At 37.6% G+C, this 24,092-nt stretch overlaps 1 protein-coding gene across 1 annotated transcript in view; it reads right to left on the bottom strand.

The window, feature by feature from the left end:
- Positions 1 to 1,483: 1,483 nt before the first annotated feature.
- Positions 1,484 to 24,092, bottom strand: part of LOC116514405 — a 160,502-nt gene continuing 137,893 nt past the window's right edge. Inside the window, exons 7-15 of the mRNA XM_032225984.1 lie at positions 17,584 to 17,763; positions 15,950 to 16,144; positions 13,100 to 13,279; positions 11,488 to 11,720; positions 10,606 to 10,735; positions 8,852 to 8,983; positions 7,722 to 7,965; positions 6,323 to 6,400; positions 1,484 to 3,996 (exon numbers count right to left, since the gene is read on the bottom strand). Of these exons, the coding sequence (XP_032081875.1) occupies positions 3,836 to 3,996; positions 6,323 to 6,400; positions 7,722 to 7,965; positions 8,852 to 8,983; positions 10,606 to 10,735; positions 11,488 to 11,720; positions 13,100 to 13,279; positions 15,950 to 16,144; positions 17,584 to 17,763 (1,533 nt within the window). The 3' untranslated portion in view covers positions 1,484 to 3,835. The remainder of the gene's footprint in view (positions 3,997 to 6,322; positions 6,401 to 7,721; positions 7,966 to 8,851; positions 8,984 to 10,605; positions 10,736 to 11,487; positions 11,721 to 13,099; positions 13,280 to 15,949; positions 16,145 to 17,583; positions 17,764 to 24,092) is intronic.

The raw sequence follows: 24,092 nt of genomic DNA, 5'->3' as shown, positions 1-24,092 counted from the left end.
ATCCCCAAAAATAATGTTAAATGAAGATTAGGCTTTTTAATATGCATTGTGCTAGAAACTCTTCATCCCTGAAAGGCAATCTGGCACATTCTACACATTGTGGATTACAATTGCCATCAGTCTCAGCCAGCAAAGCTATTAACGTGGATTGTGGGAATTGTGATTTAAAACATCTGAAGAAATTCACATTGCCTGCCTCTAATTTACTGATTTACTGATTCACATCACACTTGCTGTCTTGACACCATCCATAAAATTTTAAAACAATTTGCACATTTCATTGAAATAAAAATGTTAAAGTGAGATTAGCAGATTTTTTTTATTTTCTTGCCAATAAATGTTTTAATTTTAAATTTCACATGCTTTTAGAGAACTGCTGTAATTTTGCCATGTTTAATGAAAGTTGGGTTGGTATTGGAAGGAATCATTTAGATCAGTAGGTTCAACTGCCTATTCAGGGTAGAGATTTAAATTAGGGCATTCCAGAAAGAAGCCAATTGACTCTCACTGAAATACCCAATAGAAACCACCACCCTCCAGGTAATTGGTTCTTGTCAAATGGAAACTTTCTAACAATCTGCCTTTCTGTGACTTAATCTGTTTTATACCATGCACTTCCTAATGAGAATTCAGATTTCGTGTCACTTGAGTGTGACTTTTATCTAATTTATATAGCTGCTCATCTCACAAGGAAAATGCCACTGTATCTCCCTCTGTCAACTTCTCAAGGCTGTACACACCCAGCTCTTTCAGCCTCTTCATAGGACTTGATTTCATCTTTCACTGAATCTCTTCTGATTTCTCTGAATCCTTTAAATGTGGTGACACCTAGAATTCAAGGCAAAGTCTGCTCAAAGTCAAGTAAGAGTGAACCAATTATATTTGCCACACTCCTTATTTGTTGCAAATAATGCTTAAACTCACCTATTTAGAAGAACATGAGGTGAAATTGAGGCGGCAAAGCACTTAAGCTTGTCAGATCACTGGTCAGGACTTTGAAAGATAAGCAGGAAGGAAAAATAATTGGTCTTTGTGTTAATGGTTTTATTTCACATTTCTTCACATCTGATTATGTAGAGCAGTTTATAGCCTTGCCTGTATTTGCAGTCATAATATCACCGGATCTCAAATTTAGGTTGCTTGCTTGCTCTGGTGTAAGCTAAAACTAGTAATATATTTCATACAGTATTGCATGATGTCATGAGATGCTTTCAAATATGACAAATGCTTCCAACTGAAACAAATTAATTCCTACATTTCAGCCTCTAATAAGTCATTCTAGACAATTTTTTTCAGATCGTTTTTCTGACTATGGAGAACTATTGATTCATACTTTATCCTATTTTTGGTAAGGATTTCTGAAGAACAGTTGAATGTTCTTACCTAATTAGAGAAGTATATATTTTCCCCTTTTCCTGCAAGAGATATTTTGCAAATTCATTTATATAATAGTCAAAATTATCCAAATAAAACACAATAAATTCTTTCCATTTAAATGAAAAAAAAATACTATTCTGAAATCTGGCCTATTTCCAGATAACCTCAGAACAATGTTTATGGCTGTGTGTGTATGGTAGCTTTTTTAAAAAAAAATTGTCAAATTGTAGCATTGTTAAATCATGCCATTCAATTTGTGGAAGTCTCACAGCACCTGTCTGAAGGTAGCTAATGTTAAAAAAAACCCTAGTAAATCTCAGATCCGATTCTCATTTGAGTAAAGTATGGAAGGAATTCAAGGATTGTAGATTGGTACCCTCGAAGACAGAGGTAATTCACGTTTTGCATTATGGCCAAGAAAACAATATGATTATGTCCATGTGGTTGTGATAATTGAGTGTTATTCAAAGACAAAATACCTGGCCGTTATCTTTGCAACTTTCTCTGATCATTGTGGATCTTTTGAAATTGTAATCTGATGTATTCATATACTAACACAAGGGTGAATGACCTGCATAATTAACACGACTGCTATTTGAGTTGACTGCTATTCCGCATGACCAGATGTTAATTTATCCTTATATTACTATTTTTATGGTAAACTATGAGGAGCTTGGACTGCCTAGAAATTCTGGATATATGCTTCTGTTATTATACCCTTTCCCATATTGTCTGGAATGAAACCGAGTAGTCTACCATTTCATAATATAGAACTAGAGATACATAATGATACACACTAAACACAAGGATATACCTCGTATGAAATAAAAACTCTGCTGATTGCTCCAAGCAAACCTATTACCAGTAGTTGTTCGTTTAAGGATAATCAAATGCAAAGGACATGCTTATTGGGTTACAAGACATTTCTGCATAAGAAAAAAAACAGACACTGCATGAAAGTCAGTTTTACAATTTTCTTTATGAAATTAAATGTAATCCCTCCAAAGAGGGAAAGAGAAAGTGCAATAATGATTCTGTACATGCTTCTAGCTTTCTATAACTGAAGGCTGGTCAGCTACAGTTGGACCCTGCAACATTTTGCATCACACCGCTGAGTGCTCACTCCCCTGGAGTAATGTCATGCCAGGGTAGGTTGGGTTCTTCACTTTTAATTTCACAGTACCAGGAAATCCCTAAACAATGGGATTCAGTCAGTTATGGCTTCTATCTATTTCACTATTGTAAGGCAAATCTTTTATCTAATCAAAAGATTATATGGAGAGAGAGTGCCATCAATTTTCAAGTGGTTAGTATCTGAATATACACTCTCCATAAAAATTGGCAAATCTGTGTCCCTGTCTTCTCTTAAGCACCGCCACCTCCTCTGCAGAGTGTTGCATAGGTGATATACCACAGTTCCAAATAATACTGCTTAGTTTGTAATGCCTGGCATGCCTGAAATTAATCTTTAGATAAATCTACGTATTGTATCTTTAGGAATATAGGTCAGCCTTTCTTCCATATTGAGCCTCCTAGATCTGTTTGGACTGTAACTCCCAGAATCCACAAAAGCTCACTGCACCTATTTTGGAATTCTTGGAATGGGACTTCCACACAATTGGAGGACATCAAGTTGTGGAAGGTTGATTTAGGCTTCCAAATACTGGCGTTCTTTAGTGGAAAAGAAGAGGCAAAAGAGGCATCAAGTTAAAAACCTGACAAGACAGATTACAAACTTACAAAATACAGTTATTTGCACTGTTACATAAATAAACATTTTATAAACATTGAAAAAGAAAAGTATTGTTGGCCAGGAGCTATGAGAAAGTAAAAGAAATTAAAAGGTTATTTAGGCTCAATTTCCCTCCCCTATATACATTAACTCAATTAGCCTACAAATGTCCTGGCTCTTAGCCGCACCTCAAGTTGGTTAATCAAGTACTGGTTCCAGATCAGCTGTTTGACATAAGAGAAGGTGACATTTGATCACCTGGGAATGCTCAGGCTGTTCTGGATCTGAAAATTTGGATAGGAGGAAGGGAGAACCTCATCAGGAAAATGTGTACCAGTAAGCATGTCAAATAGCCGAGAAGTTCAGGTAGCCGCTCATCCACTGTTGTCTTTTCCTGTCAGTCTTTTCGAATAAAAGTTCCCAGATTGAAGGGCGGTCCAGAATAAAAGGGAAAAAATAAGTAATTTAAAAAAAATATTCTGACATCCGTCTTCTCCTAGGTACTCATCCGTATTGGCAGTCTGAGTTCGTTTTCACCGACATACACACATGCACACAAACACAACAAGATCATAACACTTTGAAGCTCTTCCAGTTGATCCAAAGGAAAGGAGTCGGGAGGAGAGGATGCTAAGCCAGAGGTGGAGAAAGTGCTTGGGCTTGAAGGACAGAAGCTTAAAGTGCTGTCTCAAAAGGGATTCAGGCACAAGGTCAGGCTGCTTCCCTTCATTTTCGAAATGGTGCCAGCCTGCTGATATTCTGCCAGAAGTTTGAAGGTTTGCGTTTGGGCTCTGCCAACATGAAGACTTGCTGCTGGGGAAGGTTTGTAGGCAGAGTAGGGTGTTTCTGGCGCATCAAGAAATCGTAGTACGTCCTGGTGATCATTGCTGATGAAATGAGCAAAGAAAAAAATATATTTTATGGTTGTATCTTCTGCTCTGCCGCGCGAGCGATTGTGGGTGCACCTCGGTTCGCCCACATAACACCTATCCTCCGCGAGCTGCGCTGGCTACCTGTTGATCTCCGGGTGCGCTTCAAGGTGCTACTTACCACCCATAAAGCCCTTCATGGTAGTGGATCTGGGTACTTGAGAGACCGCCTCCTGCCAATTACCTCCTCGCGACCTATCAGATCACACAGATTAGGCCTCCTCCGAGTTCCATCCGCCAGTCAGTGTCGACTGGCAACCACGCGGAGGAAAGCCTTTTCAGTAGTAGCTCCGACCCTTTGGAACGATCTCCCCGTGGAGATTCGTACCCTCACCACCCTCCAGACCTTCCGCACAGCCCTCAAGATCTGGCTATCCCGTCAGGCCTGGGGTTAAAGATTATAATTCGTCCCCACCCGAATGATGAATGTTGTGTCTATTTTTAATTATGTACTGTTTCTATATGTCACTGTCTGTATTCCCTTCCCCACAAGTTGTAAGCTGCCCTGAGTCCCCTCAGGGAAAAGGGCGGCCTATAAATAAACTTACAATTACAATTACAATCTGCCTCCTCTGAGAACTGGAGTGTCCCATTCTCAATATGCCTTTTTTTTTTAACACAAATTGCAATCTGATGCTTTAAGCACTCTTCTTAAGGCAGCAGGCCGTTACTGTGAATACATGGGGAGAAAGGGGAAGGACTACATCCTCTGCAGGTTGTTTCTCAGTTGTTTCTCTCAAAACTTTATTTACCAGACTTCTTTACTCTCACCCCTCTAGATGTAGTGGGATTGCAACTCCTATTGAAGTTGCATTTGCTGTGCATTTTGAGAGTGCCAGGACAGTAATAGCTGTTATACGATGTGGGCCTAATAATTAGGTTGTAAAACAATGCAAAAAACATTAGGACAGGGGTGTCAAACTCAATTTTATTGAGGGCCGCATCAGGGTTGTGTTTGACCTCAGAGAGCCAGGGTGGGTGTGGCCAGAGTGGGCGTCACTCATGTTGTGAGTGGCGTCACTCATGTTGCCTGTGGCAGCCTGAGCACTCTGCCAGAGAAAATAGCCCCCCCCCCCCCCGAGCTCCATTTCTGGCTATGAAGGCCTCCTGCAAACCTCTGCCGGTGAAAAAGGAGGACCCTCCTGAGTTCCATTTTTGCCGAGAGAAGGTTGCAGGAGGCCGTCGCAGCTAGAAACAGAGCTCGGGAGCCCGTTTTCACTGGCAGAGGCACCGCAGGCCAGTCCCTGTTTCCAGGGTGGCTCCGTGGGCCAAATTTAAGCACTCCGTGGGTAGGAGCCAGCCCGTGGGCCTTGAGTTTGCCACCCTGCATTAGGATGTCAAATAAAAAAATAGTATTCTTTCCGGTGGGCAATTAAATATTTGTCATATCTGAGTTTGGGAAACTAACATGCTCTTAATACAGAGTCCAATTAATTTAGTTTTCAGTGCATCACTGCTACAATTCAAGGAGCTACTAATGGTCTTATGCCTATCATGCAATTTAAGCAGCTTGTCCTTGGCCCTGGAAAGGACATGTGAGAAACATAGTACTTATTGCACGTCTCCTGTTTCTCCAGACAAGTGCCATCTAGAAAGAAGCAATGGTGAACAACATGCTGGCAACTATATGCAATTCAGTATGGGGGTGGGCGGGGTCACCACATTGCCTCTTCACATTTTAACATAGAAAGTCAATAAAATCAAGTTGATGTAAAATCTTTCATGCATTACCATTTTCAATAAAAGACTCAATGCTGTGGCTTTCCTGTCCCAGCAGGGGACAGCATTTGGCCAACGTTATCTAGGCTTAAAAGTTAGGCAAAGTCAATTTAGTTATTTTTTGTGTGGAGGATGTCCAACGTATACTAGAACTATAACCTAGTCATAGGGAATTCTGGAAGTTGATTCATACATCTTAAAGTTGTCAAGTTTAAGAAACACTGGCCTAGATTGACATGTTACAAAGCATCTTCTCCAAGAAGGCAGTGGTAAAACATTTTCTAATTACTGCCACAAAAATTACATGGGTATGGCCCTGAGGTTACCTGGAATTAAGTTCAGCTTGACAAAGATGTTAACCTTTCTGATTCCTGCATCATCAAATAAAGCCAAAATATTCTAAAGTAATTACTTGGATTTTGAATAGATTTTTTTTAACAGCAGCTTTTGAACATAACCAAGGATTGGATCATAGCCTATTAACTCAGATAATTTTGGGCCATTAAGCTGTGATTTATTTTAGGGGAAAGGTTAACAAGGAGGGCAGACATATCTCTTGACTTGCCTTTTGGCTTTCCACTCTGGCTTTGTTTCCTGGCATTAAGCATAGCTTGTTTCTTCTGCATTTCAGTGATGGAAAAACCTTGAAGATGAAAGAGGAATTAATCCAACGAGGCTTTTCCATATCATGGAAACATATGCATTGGGAAGAGGAGACAAGGGGCATATCAAGCAGAAAATCCCAATACATGCAATAGAAACTATACCAAGCATTGTAACAAATATAGATTAAGGTGTGAAGAGGAAAGCGGTAGGAATGGAAACTATGAAAAAATGAGACTACAGCTGTTGATAAAACAGTCCAGTTTTCAGGAAGGATTTTTAAAGAAGAAGGACTCGATTTGTAAGGCTAAAAAGTTGCTGCAGGCAATGGGTCTCCATGGGATGAGATAAAGGGATATGCTACTGCAATCTTCAAACTTCTCCAGATATTTTGAGCCGATAACCCCTATAACTCCCTTCAGCCCAACAATTCACAGGGCTGGCAGGCAATTCTAGGAGACCCAACAGAGTAGAAGTACATTAGTTTGGAAGATACTAATTTAGGGAATCCTATGACTTTCCAGATTTTACTGAATTGTAACTCTCAGCATTCCTCATCATTGGCCATACAAGTAGTCCTCAATTTATGATACTAATTGAGCCCAAACATTTGGTCCTAAGTTGTGGTAATTGTAAGTTGAGTCATTATGTGACTGGACTCAATTTTACAACAATTTTTATGATGGCCATTAAGTGAATCATCTTGGTTGTTAAGCAAACCATGTGATCATAAATCTGAATTCATTTTTTTTGCCAAAAAATAGCTTTAAAAAAATCACATGACCCTATGATACTGCAGCCATCCATAAATGCCATCAGTTGCCAAGCACACGACATGCAATCACGTGACTACTGAGATGGTATGGCAATTATAATAAGGAAGAGTTACAATTAACTTTTTTTGCCCTAGACACTGGTAACCCAGCAGCATATTAAGGGCCGCTTTTCTCTATCTAGCAAAGCTAGATTTCTAAGATAAGCACTTCAGTAAGATTAGGAAAAATTCAAAAATTATATGTGATAGAAATGTTTGCAGTTATGTGACTCTTGAGAATATAGAGCCAATAACGAAGTGGGGACATTTTAAGAATTTAATACATAATTAAGGTGTAGGAAACCCAAAGGTGCTTTTTCAAGAGGCAACTGGGCTTTCTAGTAAGTGTGAAATTGATCTGCCTTATTATTTCATTGAGAAGTTGGAGCTGAACCAGAAAGTCCAGTTGCCTCTTTAAAAAGCACCTATTTTAAAGACAACCATGACCTGAATGACTCAGAATCTTCATAGACACGGTACAGGGAACTTCAATGAAAGACAATCACAGCATAGTAGTTCCCAGTGATAGTTCATGCCTATTGCATACCTGTTTCCTGGTCAAGCTGAACCTGCTTCCTTTCATTCTCAAATGCCTTGAGCCAGCGTTGCTTCTGTTCTGGTTTCTTTGCACAGAATAAATGGACTTCTTCAGTGTCCTGGCAATGCAGTTTGAATGCATTTTTAATAGTAATATTGAAATCTTTATCTTTTCCATCTTCCACATCCAGAATTTCCATAAGATCCATGTTGATTCGACTCTTATAATAGAGGAAGTCACGCCGTAGGAGATCCTAAGGGGAAAAAAGCAAGCATATTTCAGCACTTCTCCAATGCAACAATGGTTAGCCAGAGAACAACAATTTCCCATGTACAGACTAACGATAATAGAGTTTTTTTAACTCCTTGTCTGATCTGAAACAAAAGTTACTTTCAGGATTTACATTAAATTCCTTTTTTTACACTTTATAGCACTCTCTGAGCGCTTTACAGAGTCAGCCTTTTGCCCCCCAACCATCTGGGTCCTCATTTTACCGACCTTGGAAGGATAGAAGGATGGGTCAACCTTGAGGATCGAATTCCTGCAGTGGGCAATTAGCCTGCAATACTGCTTCCTAACCACTGCACCATCACAGCTCATATCCTTTAAGGATTCTCAGTTAGGTATTGTATTTTGATGCTTAACTGGATGGATACATATCATAGTTGGAAATATTTGTAGAATTCTTTGTCTTACCATACATCTGTAGAATTTAAATTCTAAGGAAGAACAAGGGTGGCAATTCTGCTAGATTTAATTTGATAGCATTTTCATCTGCATCTTTTCTCTTATAAATGCTAAATACATACCGGTAACTTTCCTGCAGTGTTGCAGAATAGTTCACAACAGGCTTTTTGCATTAATGACCTGAGCTCAAATGCACAGAAAGCCAGCCTGAAAGAAACTTCAGCCTTATAGACATTTTGGCAGAGTCCTCTCCCTGCCCCTCTCCCAGATTTTTTCCTTGGTCTATTTAAACAGTGCTGCTTAATATAATATGTCACCCCCAACACACTGTCAGGTTCTTGAAGCAAGATGCTTGAATGCCAAATGTTAAAAAGCAATTGAACAAAGGTGTAATTTTGCTGCCACCAGGAGACAGTGCACGTGGGCAGAGGCAGCAGTAGCTCTTAGCTTACCTTCTTGCAGCATACAAGTTGGTGATCAAAGAGGAAGAACATTCTTTGATGGCTTTTTGCTTGAGGCTGGGAAATTTTGGTTAATTCCCCAGAGTAGATGAGTTCAGAACTCTTAACAAGGACATCTTCACCCTGTCAATCAAAACAGAAAGGCACTTCACTTTCTTCTCCACAGAAGATGATAAGGAACATACAGCAGCTTAGTACTGAAAATCTCTAGGGTCACAAATGGCTTATTATTCATCTTCCAACTTTGCACCCTCTGGGTTAGTTTCATTAAGACTAAAAATCAGGGCATTCACATAAAAGCGTTTGCTACTATTCCAAATCAATTGTTCTTCCTTTTTCCCTTGCCCTTTAAAAATAGGAAAAGTGTTTGAAACAATGTGTGATGATCTTAGTGTTATTTTTATAAGCTATTCTTATTTCTAAGAAGAATCTGACTCCACTTGGGAAGTGGTGTAGTTAATCTTATATAAATCAGTCAGTCTATATCAAGTGACTTATCATTGCCAATCATTCTTAAACATTTTATTATGTAGAATATCTACAACTTTAAAAATAAGCCTAAGCCATACTTTCCTGAGAGTTCCCATGGTTTCACATCATTTGGCTTTTGTAAGTCAGACTGAAATGGCTCTTTCACTGAAGCCTAGTGAGGCTAATCTTTTGTTGAGATTTTTGGCTGTTAAGCTGGCCTCCTATTCTATAGTAAGTGTTGAAAATAATCGAGTTGGAATAATATTTTCTACTAAGTAACATGCTTTGAGAATAAGGGGATCTGTGATCCAAGATAACTAGTCGATGCTACTTTTGGCAAGTCAGAGAAGAAGTCTAGAGCTAAATTTAGGCACATACAGGATACAATCTCAAGCATGCTTCAATGAGAATAAGCCTCGCTGAAGTTAACACACCCCAGAGTAGATTCAGAAGTTTAGTATAAGTATGTTTTCTATACCCATGGGAGATATGATTTTATGTATTGAACTCCAATTGACTTTATTTCCCAAAATGGTATGATCACCAATTGTACAGTAAATCCATACTGTATTTTAATCTTCTTTTATGGTGTCTAAAAGGTCACAATCCAGCAGAGAGGAAATCCAAAGCACATGTGCAATATATATGTACTTTACTCAAAAGCTTTAACAGCATCTAATTCAGTACATTTGGTTTTATTAGATTGTGGCCAGTATATGACTAGCTCATAAAAAGGTCTTCCCTTTATCAACCCTTGTTTTGTTTTCTCAGTAAGACAGATAGAGGAAAATGCTTCTCTACTTTTTTAGCTTTTGACAGATGACCATATGATATGCTCGTGTTGATAGCTATTAAGGAAACAGTGACAATTCATATCACTTAAAGTTCTGACATACAGAACATTATAAACAGACACGGAGTCTATTTTTAACAAATGCCATCCATTTGAAAACAAGTGGAAGGCATTAATTACAGTCAAAACATTCCTGGGTAACTGTAATTCAGACTAAGAATTAATTTAGCTTAATTGTGGTTTTTATTGCTAAGCAAGGCCCAAGTAACAGGAATATTTGCAAACTTATAAATAGGTTTATTTAATTGAATAACAAGCAGACAGGAATTGTAGATTAATTTATCAATTAAAATATGTAAACATGTATTAATTTGGATGAGTATATGGTATTCCCTTGTCCAGGAGATGACTTATGATTTTGTGCACATCAGCAAGAATAATGCTCATGTGGCTCCCTGTTTTGAAAATGTTTGCATTTTACCTCCCAGTCTTCTATTGAGCTCTGCCACTGAGCAATTTTGTCTATATTTTCCAAACGCCTCTTCCTTTCATTGATGAGCCGTGCTACATTTTTCATGGCATTCAAAGCAGCTTCAACATCTTTAAAATCCCTACAGATGAAATAGTTTCCTTTAGAGATATGAGCAAAAATTGCACAAAAAGGTAAAGAGCTAGCCTTCCAGAAATTGGCAAGGAACTTATGGATCAAAATGAAATATATCTATCTCTATCTCATTAGAGAAAGAGAGAGGGAGAGAGAGACAGAGACAGAGACAGAGAGACAGAGACAAAGAGAAAGAAAGAGAGAGTGCAATGAATATGTCATCATCTCAATTTTAATTTTCTTTCTACTTATTTGGAGAACTGACAACACTGTACTTAACATTTTGATACTGGGTTATTATTTTCCTAAACTACAAACCTTTGCAATGGCTATCAATTATGCTGATTGTTCTTAAGTATTTGTTTTTCCAAGTGTTGAAGTAGCATTTACCCTCCCTCATCCTATTGATTCTTCAGGGAAACAGATTATTATTTTCGTATCTCTGTTGCAATGTATGCCACTTTCTGATAAAGACAATGGAAATTGTGGACAGAATCTCAGGATTTCATAGAAGGAGCTTCTGAAACCTGCAATAATCATTTGCAATCATTCTTTTGTTACAAGGCAATTAGTTTTTAAATGCTATTGGGGGGGATGATATTTGCTCATTGAGGTGAATAAGATGTAAGATCTCTAAGAAAAAGACTGCTTAAATTTAATTTCTAAGGAATGTTACCAAACAAAAGGTGTCAGGATAACTAAAACATAATGACATTTTTCTTTTCATCTATTTTTTTTTCATTCCTCACTTCTCCTTACCTATGCTGCGGATTGGTATATTTCAGCAGTTCTGCAAGCTGTAGGGGATACTTGCAAATTTTCTGCACTGGCGTTAGGAGGAAACCATCCAGAGAAATATCAATCATCTTCTGAAGGAGACGGCATGCTTCGAAGAAATAGACGTATTTGTTCACTTTGGTAAGCCGGGAAAGCTCCATACAAGCATTTGGGTGATTGTTACAGTACTCTGAATAAATCTGGAATTCATTTTGCTGAATTGGAAGACAAAAGATTGAATTATGGAGAACAGGATCAATTTTATTTTTGAAACCAGAATAATCCAGCCTAACACAAAATACAAATGAACGTAGTTTAAAATATATGAGTACAACACCATGTGAATCTTGAACTATACCATTAATTCAATTGGACAACAGAAGAATACTTAAGGCCAGCCTTTCTCAATTGAAGTTCCACAAGAAGTTGTGATTTAAAAAAAAAAATCATTGTTTTTTTATTTCACATGTTATACAATACAAGTACTCACAGTAATAGGATTTTTTACACACCGCAACAGTTTAATGTTCCTTGAACTGTCAATATAATAATTTTTATGCAGGAGTTCCGTCGAAATTATGTCAGGGGTTTTCTCCAGGGTGGAAAGGTTGAGAAAAGCTGCCTTAGATGGACATTCTGAGAAAGTTGTTTTTTCTTATTTTTGTGGGCAAGTGAAAATGGTCACTTGGTAGCCAATTTATAAAAGCTGTCTGCCAGGAGATAAATTATAGTTCTGCCTCTAAACTAGAAAATCTGCCAATTATGAGGCTTAATATTTTTCTTGTTATATCACAAATTAGGTGTAAAATTATATTGATGCATGCGCTCACTCATATTTCCAGTGCTGGGCGAACCAGTTGTTATAGTATGCGATGCCCACCTCTATCTATAATCTGGTATACAAAAGGCACTCAACATTTCAGTCTACTGTTTAAGATTGGGGCAGATGTCTTGTAAATGTACTGCAATTCCTAATAATTCCCCTGGAGTTTAAAGCAGTGTTTTTCAAACTTGGAAACTTAAAGATGTATGGACTGCAACACTAATATTCACTGCTAGGTAAAAATAAGGAAAATTGGTGAATACTTTGAGTTGTCCTCATTTTTTTCTGTTGTCAGATTTTAAGCTTTAACATAAGTTTGTTTGTTTGTTTGTCAGTCATCTTATCTCAGGGTAACTCAGCTTACAATCATAAAGACAAAAATTGTATAAACTAAAAACATAAAGTTAATACAAAAATTATTATTGTTTAAATAACAACAATAATTTACTACAATTATTTGAATGTCCTTGTCAATGTTTTCTTCTTTCAGGCTACAATTGTAAGTATAATTTCCAGGAATAGGGTTCACTGAGCTCAATGAAACTGGAGGGAGCATTCTTAATACATCAGCTATTCCATCACAGGTGTGTGTGTGTGTGGGGGGGGGGTCTTAGAATTTCCTGTCCAGAATAGACATTGCTCAGAATTCTTGAAGTGAAGTTCAGGCACGTGAAGGGTATGGATAAATTTCACTGTGGGATAGTGTCACCTAGCTGCAATGCCTTATAAACCTGGCCTTTAGCTTGCTTACTTGCACAAATGTCAACTTACATATTCCAAGAAGCAAGAGCCAACCTCACTTAGGTGAGGGCAATCTTTGTTGAATTTCTTCTCCAAGGCTTTAACAAATTTTTTCTGGCATTTGTAGATATCCTCAATATTCCCAAATATAGTCTTCAACTGCTCTTCTGTGAACATGTCTGCTCTTTTACGGCATTGTTTTATATAGCCCTAGAAAGGATTAAGATTTGTAAAGCAGAGTCAAAATAATCTGCAGTGCCAATCTCTTAGTCAGAACACTGTACACATGGAACAATAATATAAAGGTGCTGCAGCAACTTTGCTCCTATTGACGTGCAATTAAAAGACTAATTGTTATAAAAACAAACCTGGAATTTCTGCATTAAAATTCAAAAGACTGATACCTCTACTTTTAAGGTACTCCTAATTAGAGACAGATATAACACAAACCTTACATTAGTTAAAACTAAATTTAATCTACATGTCATAAAAAAAAACATATTCTACAATTGTAAGAAATAATTCACTGGCATTTTATTCAGTTTGATTTTCTCAGAATCCTAATAAAATTTTATATAGGATGATGATGAGTCACAAAGAAAATATGCATATTTCAGCCAAAAATTGAACTTATTTTTTCTTCTGTTCTTCTGGACACTTAACAATAGAACCATCATTAAAAAGGCACAACAAAGAATGTTATTCCTGAGTCAACTCAGGAACTTCAGGATGCCCCAAGAGATATTGATACAGTTTTACAGAGGAATTATTGAGTCTGCCATTCTATAACTGTCTGATTTGGTACAGCAACCAAATAACACAGGTACCGATTCCAACGGATAGTTTAGACTGCAGAAATAACAATTGTAACCAGCCTGCCTTTCATAGAAAACCTATATATTGCGAGGGTCAGAAGGAGTGCTGGGAAGGTATTTGCAGACCCCTCACATCATGGACATAAACTGTTTCAATTCCTTCCCTTGGAATGGCACTATAGGACATTAAACATAGAGACAGCTTTTCCTTTTTGCCGTCAGTCTGCTGAACACTTAATTCTCACAATGCTGACTAATGTCTATGTGTGTTTACTGATGTAGCATGGCTGTAGTATTATTCTTTATCTTTTTTATCTTCTTTACTCCCCCCCCTTTTTATTGGTATTATTATGATTATTATTATCCTGTTGCTTTGCATGTACACGGGAGCTTCTGAACCAGAAGCTTTCTTGTCTGTTTAATTACACTTCGTCCAATAAAGCATTCAATTCAATTCAAAATAAGTCTAAGTGGTAGAAATTGTCATATTCTTTTGGTCTCTCAAATAAAGATTCCCTAAGGGATACAGTGCTAGAATGGATTAATTCAAAGATGAGTTCTGTCGAACAGCTAATATTGTACCCATCCACAAGAAAGGGGCTAGGGAAAAAGCTAGAAACTACAGGCCACTAAGCTTAACATCTATAACAGTAATGTTAATGGAATCACTCCTGAAAGAAAGGATTGAAGAACATTTAAGACCACACAACTTGAAGGACCCAAAGCAGAATGGCTTTATTGAGGGAAGATCACATCAAACTAATTTCATTGTGTTTTTTTTTAAACTATGTTACAAATCTTTTGGATGAAGGTGGTGCTGGACATAACATACCCTGAATGCTATTAGCTTCTGATAGTTCTATATAACGAGCTCCTTTAAAAGTTGTACAGGCTAGGGCTTAACCATTGGATGGTTCAGTGGAAAGGAAGTTGGTTCAGGAATAGATTCGAGTGTGTGATATTAATGGGACACTATCTGAACAAAGACAAGTCACCAGCCCTGTACTACAAGGCTCTCTCCTAGGTCCTGTTCTTTTCAATATATTTGTAAGTGATATAACAGAAGGATTTTCTAGGTAAGGTTTGTCTTTTTGCTGATGACACAAATGTGTGTAATAGAGTTGACATTCCTGGAGGTATTCCTGTCATGGAAAACAATTTTGCATTGCTTGAAAATTGGTTAGAAAATGTGGAGACTGCAGCTCATTGTTTCTAAATGTAAGATCATGCTCTTGGTGAAAAAGAATCCTTTGGTAAGGTACAGTATTGGGGATGCAGTGTTAGACAGAACAACAGAAGAAAATAATATAGATATATTTATAGAGATGACTGCGAAATGTGTAAACATTATGGACAGGCAGCTGTGAAGGCAAACAAAACTCTGGGATACATCACTAGAGGAAATACCAGCAATAAAAATGAGACTTTTAATCTTGCTATAAAGTTAGACCCCATTTGGAATACTGCGTCCAGTTCTGGATACATTAATTTAAAAAAGATATTTATAAGATTGAGCAAGTCCAGAGATGGGCAACAAAATGGAACAAGGTCTGCGTATCAGGAAAGATGGAGGAACTGAGCCTGGAGAACAGAAGGGAAAAGTGGGGTATGATTTAATTCTTCAAATATATCAAGGGTGTGAATAAGATTCTAGAAGGCAGTTTTTTTTCCAATATTAAGCAAAAATTAAGAACATGGGAGCATAACCTCAAATCATCTGAAGGGAAGTTCAAAAGTAATGTTAGAAAGAATAGTGGAAACTTGGAATCTATTTCCAGCGGAGGTAGTGAGTTAATCATCAGTAACTGAATTTAAACATACTTGGGATAAACACGTGTCCATCATCTGACAATAATTACAAATTTAAATTAAAAAATTAAATTAAAAAAATAAATACATTAAAAAGAAAAACAAATTCAATAGATCACTAGATCTTTTCTGCTGTCAGTTTTCTATGTTTCTAGAGCTTTTTATAATTCTTTTTTTTTCTTTAACATGACCCAATCAACATCTTTGATCAATGTACATGAGTAAAACAATACATATTACTTATATGCTTCATTACCTCACAGATGTCTTTTAGGTGTTTGATGTAATCCCTTTCTGTGCTTAGAATTTCATTAATAACATTGGTTCTCATTTGATCCTTTGTTGTATGCCCCATTCCATAGCGATGAGCAGCATTTCTTCCATCTTTTTCCCGACCGTCTTCTAACTTCAGAGGATAGTCTTCAATTGGTTCATCCTGGTTCACTCGGAGCTGTATCACATATGCAGTATTATCTTAACATTATTTAACTACTGAGAGGGAGGCAGAGTTTGGGCATCCATGAGAAAATATCAAGCCTGTGAGATATATTCTGTCTAGTGAGAATTTGAAAAGCCTCGACTCAAGCTATAGACCTTAAAATCACTAATTAATCTCTGTTCCATCTCATCTAGAAATTCATTTGTCTGTTTTTCTATTATTACATCCATTTCAGCAGTAATATCTTTGCTTCCTTTCTGGAACCAAGAAAATACTCTGACCAATCTTTCTCCAATATCTCTAGTATTGCTGCATTCTATTATTTTTTCAAGGACAACAAACTCTTTTAAGCATCATAGAAGCACCAGTGTCAGAGGTAACTGTAATGAGCCATAGCCATATCACAGATGTGAAGAAGAAAGAAACTTTTACTAATAAAGAGATGCAGATCCTATCTTAATAAAGGATATGGTTTCACAAGGAAGGGTTCTATGTTCCAGAACTCAAGGATTGGGGCTGGCTATGCAGGATTCTATGCAGGATTCTTAGAGGAAACAAAAAAATATCTCTATAATTATACACTTTTGTGTATAAATTGCCAGTCCTAAGCCTGGAAGAATTTGCCCATCATTAGTTTCCATCTATGTAGTGTTCCACATCATAAATTCGATTTTAAAAATGGCAAAGCCTATTGGATGTTCTGGAAACTGATATCCAATATATCAAGAATATGTTTTGAGAAGAAAACGATATTAAAAATTGCATAGCTCAGATTCTCTTATTGTATCCCTGTACTTCAGCCGCTCCTGAATGTCCAATGTAATACCACAATTTATTATATTAAAGATTAAGTATTTGTTGATGGTAAATTAGGTAATTGGCCAATAGGATCATTGATCAATGTTTTATCTTAGAAAATAACTTTATCCCCAGTATACAAAGAATCCATTAGAAGTACTTATCTTTACTAATGTGGATATAGAGCAAATGACAACATATTATATGAGTAATTTAAGACAGCTATATAACATACTGTATATTCTTCAACTGTGCATTTTCATCCTAAAATATGTTTTTATTTTACTCATACATCAAGTATTTATAACTTTTCCTCTTCCACTCAAACTAAGCACCATAGAAGGGAACATGAATGACATCATTAACAATCTTGGACTGCTTCCCCAGAGATATGGTGTTGAACTCATGGGAAGTGATAGTTCTTCTAAGACCAATACAATTGCCAATATTTTTTGTGTTTCTGAATAAACATGGGAAGTATACAAAACATCCAATAATAATCCAAAAATAGGTTTACACAGTTTAAAAAGAAAGACAGATAACTATAAATTATTGTTGTATGAGAAATATATTAAAACCAGCAAAATGCACACCACAAAGCATTCAAGTTATCTTCTTTCAGTTCATGGGTCAAGGGTCATATGGGTTCTTACCCGTATGAAGCTAGCTGGGAACCAGCCTTCGTTCTCCATTATCCTGCCCCACCACCATTCTTTGTTAGTAGCATCCATGACTTCAACAACATCGCCAGCCTTGAAACCTAGTTCTTGGTCATCCATAGTGACATGATCCCAGAGTGCTTCTGCATAGACCACACCACCATCACTGATAAGCTGAAACAGAGAACACAAACATTTTCACAAAGTCACGTTGGAGAGATGAACCAGTTTGCTGGGGAGGGAAAGGGCGAAAAGGGGGAGGGGGTGTTTTTGCCCTACCTCTCCAGTAGGCTTTAATGGAGATGTTGTCACTGATCTAAGAAACAACAAAATTATGGCTTTGCTGAAATAGGTGCTCTTAGGTTTCTTTTTCCTCTCTTTTCTGTCAAACCAGGAACCTAAAGTTTGCTAACGATTACAAACCGATTAGCAACTACTTAGTTTTATAATGTCAAGCTTGAGGAAGGGCACAATTTGCTTTGTTGTTAAAACTTGCATCCATTGTGTTCAAACTACTTTTTCCCCCTGTTCAGTCATGTCCAATTCTCGGAGACTGCCTGGTCAAGTCCCTGCAGTTTTCTTGGCAAGGTTCTTCAGAAGTGATTTGCCATTGCTGCCTTCACAGGGATGAAAAGTGACTGGCCCAAGGTCACCTAGCTGTACAAGACTAGAATTCACAATCACACACCTCGTAACGTATAGTATCTGGTCTCATTCTTAAGATTTCATCCTCTACAGCTTCACATATATTACAATTTCATCAATATAAGATCACAGATTCCCCTCCTTGAACAATATGCAGCTTAAAAACCAGAAACAGTAATGTCTTTGCATTTAAAATACTAAAGGTCATTGTGATAAATAAAATAATAACCACTACACATGCTAAATGCTTGTCAACATCCGGGACTCTCATAATTTCCTGGGGTTATAGAAGCTGAGGAATGCTGGATGGTTGTTCACATGTATTTTGGAGCTTTATGCTGGACTAAAATTAACCCCAAATTCTTGTGTCAAAAGTTTCATCACATTTACATTTTTGTTCAGGTTGAGTGGCCCAGTTGGCAAAGAACACTTGAATAATCAGTCTTTGTGACTGTCGGTGTGCTCTTGCGAATAATTGAATTAAGAAGGGATGGAAACTCGTCTCTCCTAAAGAGATTTGTACTGAATTGCTAATTAAGGGTCTTAGTCCTGTGCCATATAAACCATAAGTCTGTAAGTATGCAAGAGTAAACATTTTTCAAGTTTTGGGAAAGACTTAGTGCTAAACAGACTTCATTGCTGCTTGCATTTTTCCAATCATCAATCAGCTGAAATGAGGAGGGAAAATCTAGACTGAAGTCAGAAATCTGAGTTGCCATGATATATTCTCTTTCCGGAGAAAATAAATATTTGAAATTTATATATAATAGGTAAATCTAATTAATCCAATGAGGATTTTCCCCTCAAAGAAGCTCATATCAATGCAACTCTGATGATGATGATTACATAGCCTTTCTAAAAATAGCATTTTCTATTTCATTGATCCACATTTGGGGATTCGCTACAGAAAACACTCTTTCCTCCCTCCCTCCCTCCCCCCCCTATCTCCTTGCACTTGGGTATCCATTCATGCCGAGAGTATTTCTAGAAAAGAATCAGTGCTTTAAAAATAATCTTATAAACATATTACATGTTTCTATTGTTTACTATGGTAAAACTATTTCAATTTATTATTCTTAAAGCAGTTTGTTTATGTGCTGAAGCTGCCAAAAAAGCCAACACAGTCCTAGATTGCATTAACAGACGGATAGAATCAAGATTACATGAAGTGTTAATACCACTTTATAAAGCCTTGGTAAGATCACACTTGGAACATTGCACCCAGTTTCGGTTGCCACGATACAAAAAAGATATTGGACTCTAGAAAAAGTGAAGAGCAACAAAGATGATCAGGGACCTGGAGGCTAATACATACAAAGAATGGTTGCAGGAATTAGGTATGCCTAGTTTAATGAAAAGAAGGAGTAGGATAACATGATAACAGTTTTCCAATATCTAAGTGGCTGCCACAAAGAAGAGAGGATAAACTATTCTCCAAAGCACCTGAAGGCAGGACAAGAAGTAATGGAAGAAAACTAATCAAGGAGAGAAGCAATATAGAACTAAGGAGAAATTAGAACAAATAATCAGTGGAATAACTTGCCTTCAGAAGTGGGTGCTTCAACACTGGGGGTTTTTAAGAAGAGATTGGACAACTATTTGTCTGAAATGGTACATAGGGCTTCCTGCTTGAGCAGGGGGTTGGACTAGAAGATCTCCCAAATCCCTTCCAACTGTTATTATCACATTTTTTTGAAAAGTATAATTGTTTCCGGGTGTAGGATCCTCACTGCAGCTCTATTTCACCTTACCCATCTTTGTTTCCTCAGGCTACCTTACAACTTTCTCCACCCATTACTTTCTGCTATACTCTTGGTTCTTTGCTCTTTGGAGGGTTACTTTCCTGCTTCCCAATGCATCACTATATTCTTCCAGTTGTCTCGCTGCTACCTTCCCTTCAGATTAGCTTGAAATATTTCAAAACGATGCATTAGTTTGCACCCACATTTTTTAATGAAAGTCTTTGCTTCCTGTGGCAGTTGGTTGTAGACTAATTATTTCCTTTGTAGTAGTTCTTGGGGGTGTGGGGTAGGATTATATTCACATATAGAATGGAATTTATCACAGGTATTAAGGCCCTTTGTCAGCAGAGTTAAAAGTCCCTGAAAATGTTAAGTTGTTTCTCCCTAATCATATTCCCCATTCATTTTGATCCCCAAGCAGGTCATAAAGGCTATTTATACCTATTCACTCCTGGCTCTTGCTTATACTACCAAAAAAGCTTATTCCAGAACTAAGTTCTTAATAGCTTCTAGCATGGATTGGTCTGTTCTCTAGGAGCCTTAGTGCATCCATAGAAAATAGCTAACAATTTAATAAACTCACAATTACATTTTGTGAAGATATCCAAGGAAACAGTCCTTTTTTATTTTTTGCAGGAAGATAATCTAGATTGCTTTTTCTATTGCCAAGGTATCAATTAAATGTATTTAGTAGCTAGTATTGTGTACTCAAAAATAAAACCAACTTCCTTTGCCCTCCCAGCTTTTTTTGCTATGCCACCCCTGCTGTAACTTGCAATATCAGGGATCCTGAAATTTTTTATTTTCTTCTGATCTGTAACAAGACTTCACACTGAGCTCAGAAAGCACTTTAAATGACTCACTAAGTCTTAGCAGAGTCAAATTAATTTGTTTTTAAAAGACAAAGATTTTTAGGCAAGGAATCCTTCTTACATCTGCAGATGTAGGTGGTATTAGAAAATGAAGAAGAAAAGTGATGGTGCAATTTGTCACAGGATCAGGAAGCCTGTCAGGTTCCTCAAATCACATGGAAGGTGAAAAAACAATATGGCTCTTGGATATGGTGGTTTATGTATTAGCATACAATCCAAATGGTGATACAGCTGGAACCCAGAAAAATATAGAAACAAAACTACAGTTCTTTCTATTTCAAGCTGGAAGGGTATTTATTCTAGATCTGGTGCCGTATTGTGATTGAGCGGTAAAACGTGAAGACGTGAAGTCCCCAGTTTGAAGCACAACCATAAAAATTTCCACAAGCATATAACAATTTCTCAGTGATATAACAACATTGATCTATCTTACAAGGATATGAAATTATCAAGATCTACTATGTGTACCATTTAGAAAGGTATGTACCTACCTACCTATAGCCTGAAGTGCTACATTACTGTAAAAGTTGTACCAAGTGGTACTGATGAAGTTCACCACTAGATAAAACCAATGTAGTTCTTGATTAACAATCTTGTGCATATTACTACTGCTGTTTATTGCCCTTGGAAGTATTGTACAGTTACAAGAAAAAGTATGTGAACCCCTTGGGATTACGTGGAGTTTTGCATGAATTGGTCATAAAATGTGCTCTGAACTTCATCTAAGTTACAACAATAGAAAAACACAGTCTGCTGAACATAATACTACACAAACATTAGATGTTGCCATGGTTTAATTGCACATAACATGTAAACATTCACAGTGCAGGGATGAAAAAGTATGTGAACCCTTGGACTTAATAACTGGTTGACCCTCCTTTGGCAGCAATAATCTCAACCAAACGTTTCTTGTAGTTACAGATCAGACCTGCACAATGATCTGGAGTAATTGTGGATCACTCCTCTTCACAAAACTGTTTCAGTGTAGCAATATTCTTGGGATGTCTGGTGTGAATCGCTCTCTTAAGGTCATGCCACAGCATCTCAATCGGGTTGAGGTCAGGACTCTGACTGGGCCACTCCAGAGGGCGTATTCTGTGCTGTTGAAGCCATTTTTGTGTTGACTTACTTGTATGCTTTGGGTCATTGTCCTGTTGCCTCACTCATCCCCTGCGGAGCTTCAGTTGGCAGACAGATGGTTGTACGTTTTCCTGCAAAATGTCTTGATAAACTCTGGAATTCATTTTCCCATCAATGACAACAATCCGTCCAGGCCCTGAGGCAGCAAAGCAGCCCCAAACCATGATGCTCCCTCCGCCATGTTTTACAGTGGGGATGAGGTTTTGATGTTGGTGTGCTGTGCCTTTTTTTCTCCACACATAGTATTGTGTGTTTTTCCCAAACAACTCAATTTTGGTTTCATCTGTCCACAGTATATTTTGCCAGTAGTGCTGTGGAACATCCAGGTGCTCTTTTGCAAACTTCAAATGTGCTGCAATATTTTGGGGGGGACAGCAATGGCTTCCTCCGTGGTGTCCTCCCATGTACTCCATTCTTGTTTAATGTTTTCCTTATTGTAGATGTGTCAACAAAAATGTTAGCATGTACCAGAGATTTCTATAGGTCTTTAACTGACACTCTAGGATTCTTTTTTACCTCATGAAGCATTCTGCACTGTGCTCTTGCAGTCATTTTTACAGGACGGCCACACCTCAGGGTTGACTCAGCCTTCCATCCTTCCGAGGTGGGTAAAATGAGGACCCAGATTGTTGGGGGCAATATGCTGACTCTCTGTAAACCGCTTAGAGAGGCCTGAAAGGCCTATGAAGCGGTATATAAGTCCACTGCTAGTAGCAAGAGTGCTAAACTTTCTCCATTTATAGACAGTCTGTCTTACCGTGGACACATGAATATCAAGGCTTTTGGAGATACTTTTGTAACCCTTTCCAGCTTCATGCAAGTCAACAATTCTTGACCGTAGGTCTTCTGAGAGCTCTTTTCTGCAAGGCATGGTTCACATCAGACAGTGCTTCTTGAAACCAGTAAACCCACAACAGGTGTGTGTTTTTAAAGGGCAGAACAGCTGTCAGCAACACATCCAATATCATCACACTGATTGGAGTCAAGGTTGGTTCACTCCTGGCTCCAATTAGCTCTTGGAGACGTCATTAGGCTAGGGGCTCACATACTTTTTCATTCCTGCACTGTGAATGTTTACATGTTATGTGCAATTAAACCATGGCAACATCTAATGTTTGTGTAGTATTATTTTCAGCAGACTGTGTTTGTCTATTGTGACTTAGATGAAGTTCACAGCACATTTTATGACCAATTCATGCAAAACTCCATGTAATCCCAAGGGGTTCACATACTTTTTCTTGCAACTGTATGACATGCTGTTGAACCATCAGGGGTGTCAAACTCACGTTGTCATTAGAGCGTCACACGATGTATTGGGACTTTTTTCCCCTTCACTAAACCAGGTGTGGACATGGGCATGGCCAGCATGGGCTGCAGCATTATGGCATCTGACCCACGGGCTGCGGGTTTGACAGCCCTGTCTTAGATTCTTCCCTAGTGAATATTGAACTAAATCTGGCAACTATCATCCTTCATTTCATCTACCTTCCATTATTTTCTCTACCATCACATTTTTTATTTGCAGATATTGCTAACATTATTTCTAGAAATTAGTCATATTTATAGCATGCTCAAGAACTAGGTGTTGTACCAGAGCAAAAAAAGTTTACTCACTGAGGTACTATATCAACAAACCATGGCTGCAGAATTGCAAATAACACGGAACGCTTTCCTTCTTCCAATTCAGTTTCAGGTGTTTAGCCCTTAATGCAGAGAGGAGGAACTTGTTTGTGTATGCATCCTTAGTTGAATCAATAACAACAATATGGCCATTGTATTCTTACATATTCCCATGTACACTCTAGCAAAACTAATACCATAATACTTGCTAAAGTAGAATCAGATTGTAATCCATTTAATTTCATACAGAGGGAGAAAAACAAATGTGTTGTCGAAAGGAACACCCTTTAAAAATAAATTAAGTCATTAGTTTGTAATATCTGGCTATTGCAAAATATTCTGATTCTTTCTAAATGCTAACACTTACTGTGCTTATCATTTGTTGATATTTAAAACTGTTAAACCACTCTTCCAAACATGCTGCTCAAGAAAATAAATAATGCACCAAAGGCTATAATTTTGAGAGGTAACATCTTGCTTTCTA

This window comes from Thamnophis elegans, chromosome 10, assembly GCF_009769535.1.
Source record: "Thamnophis elegans isolate rThaEle1 chromosome 10, rThaEle1.pri, whole genome shotgun sequence".
Taxonomy (NCBI): Eukaryota; Metazoa; Chordata; class Lepidosauria; order Squamata; family Colubridae; genus Thamnophis; species Thamnophis elegans.
The sequence above is the reverse complement of the archived record's forward strand: the minus strand, read 5'-3'. Positions and strand labels throughout refer to the sequence as shown.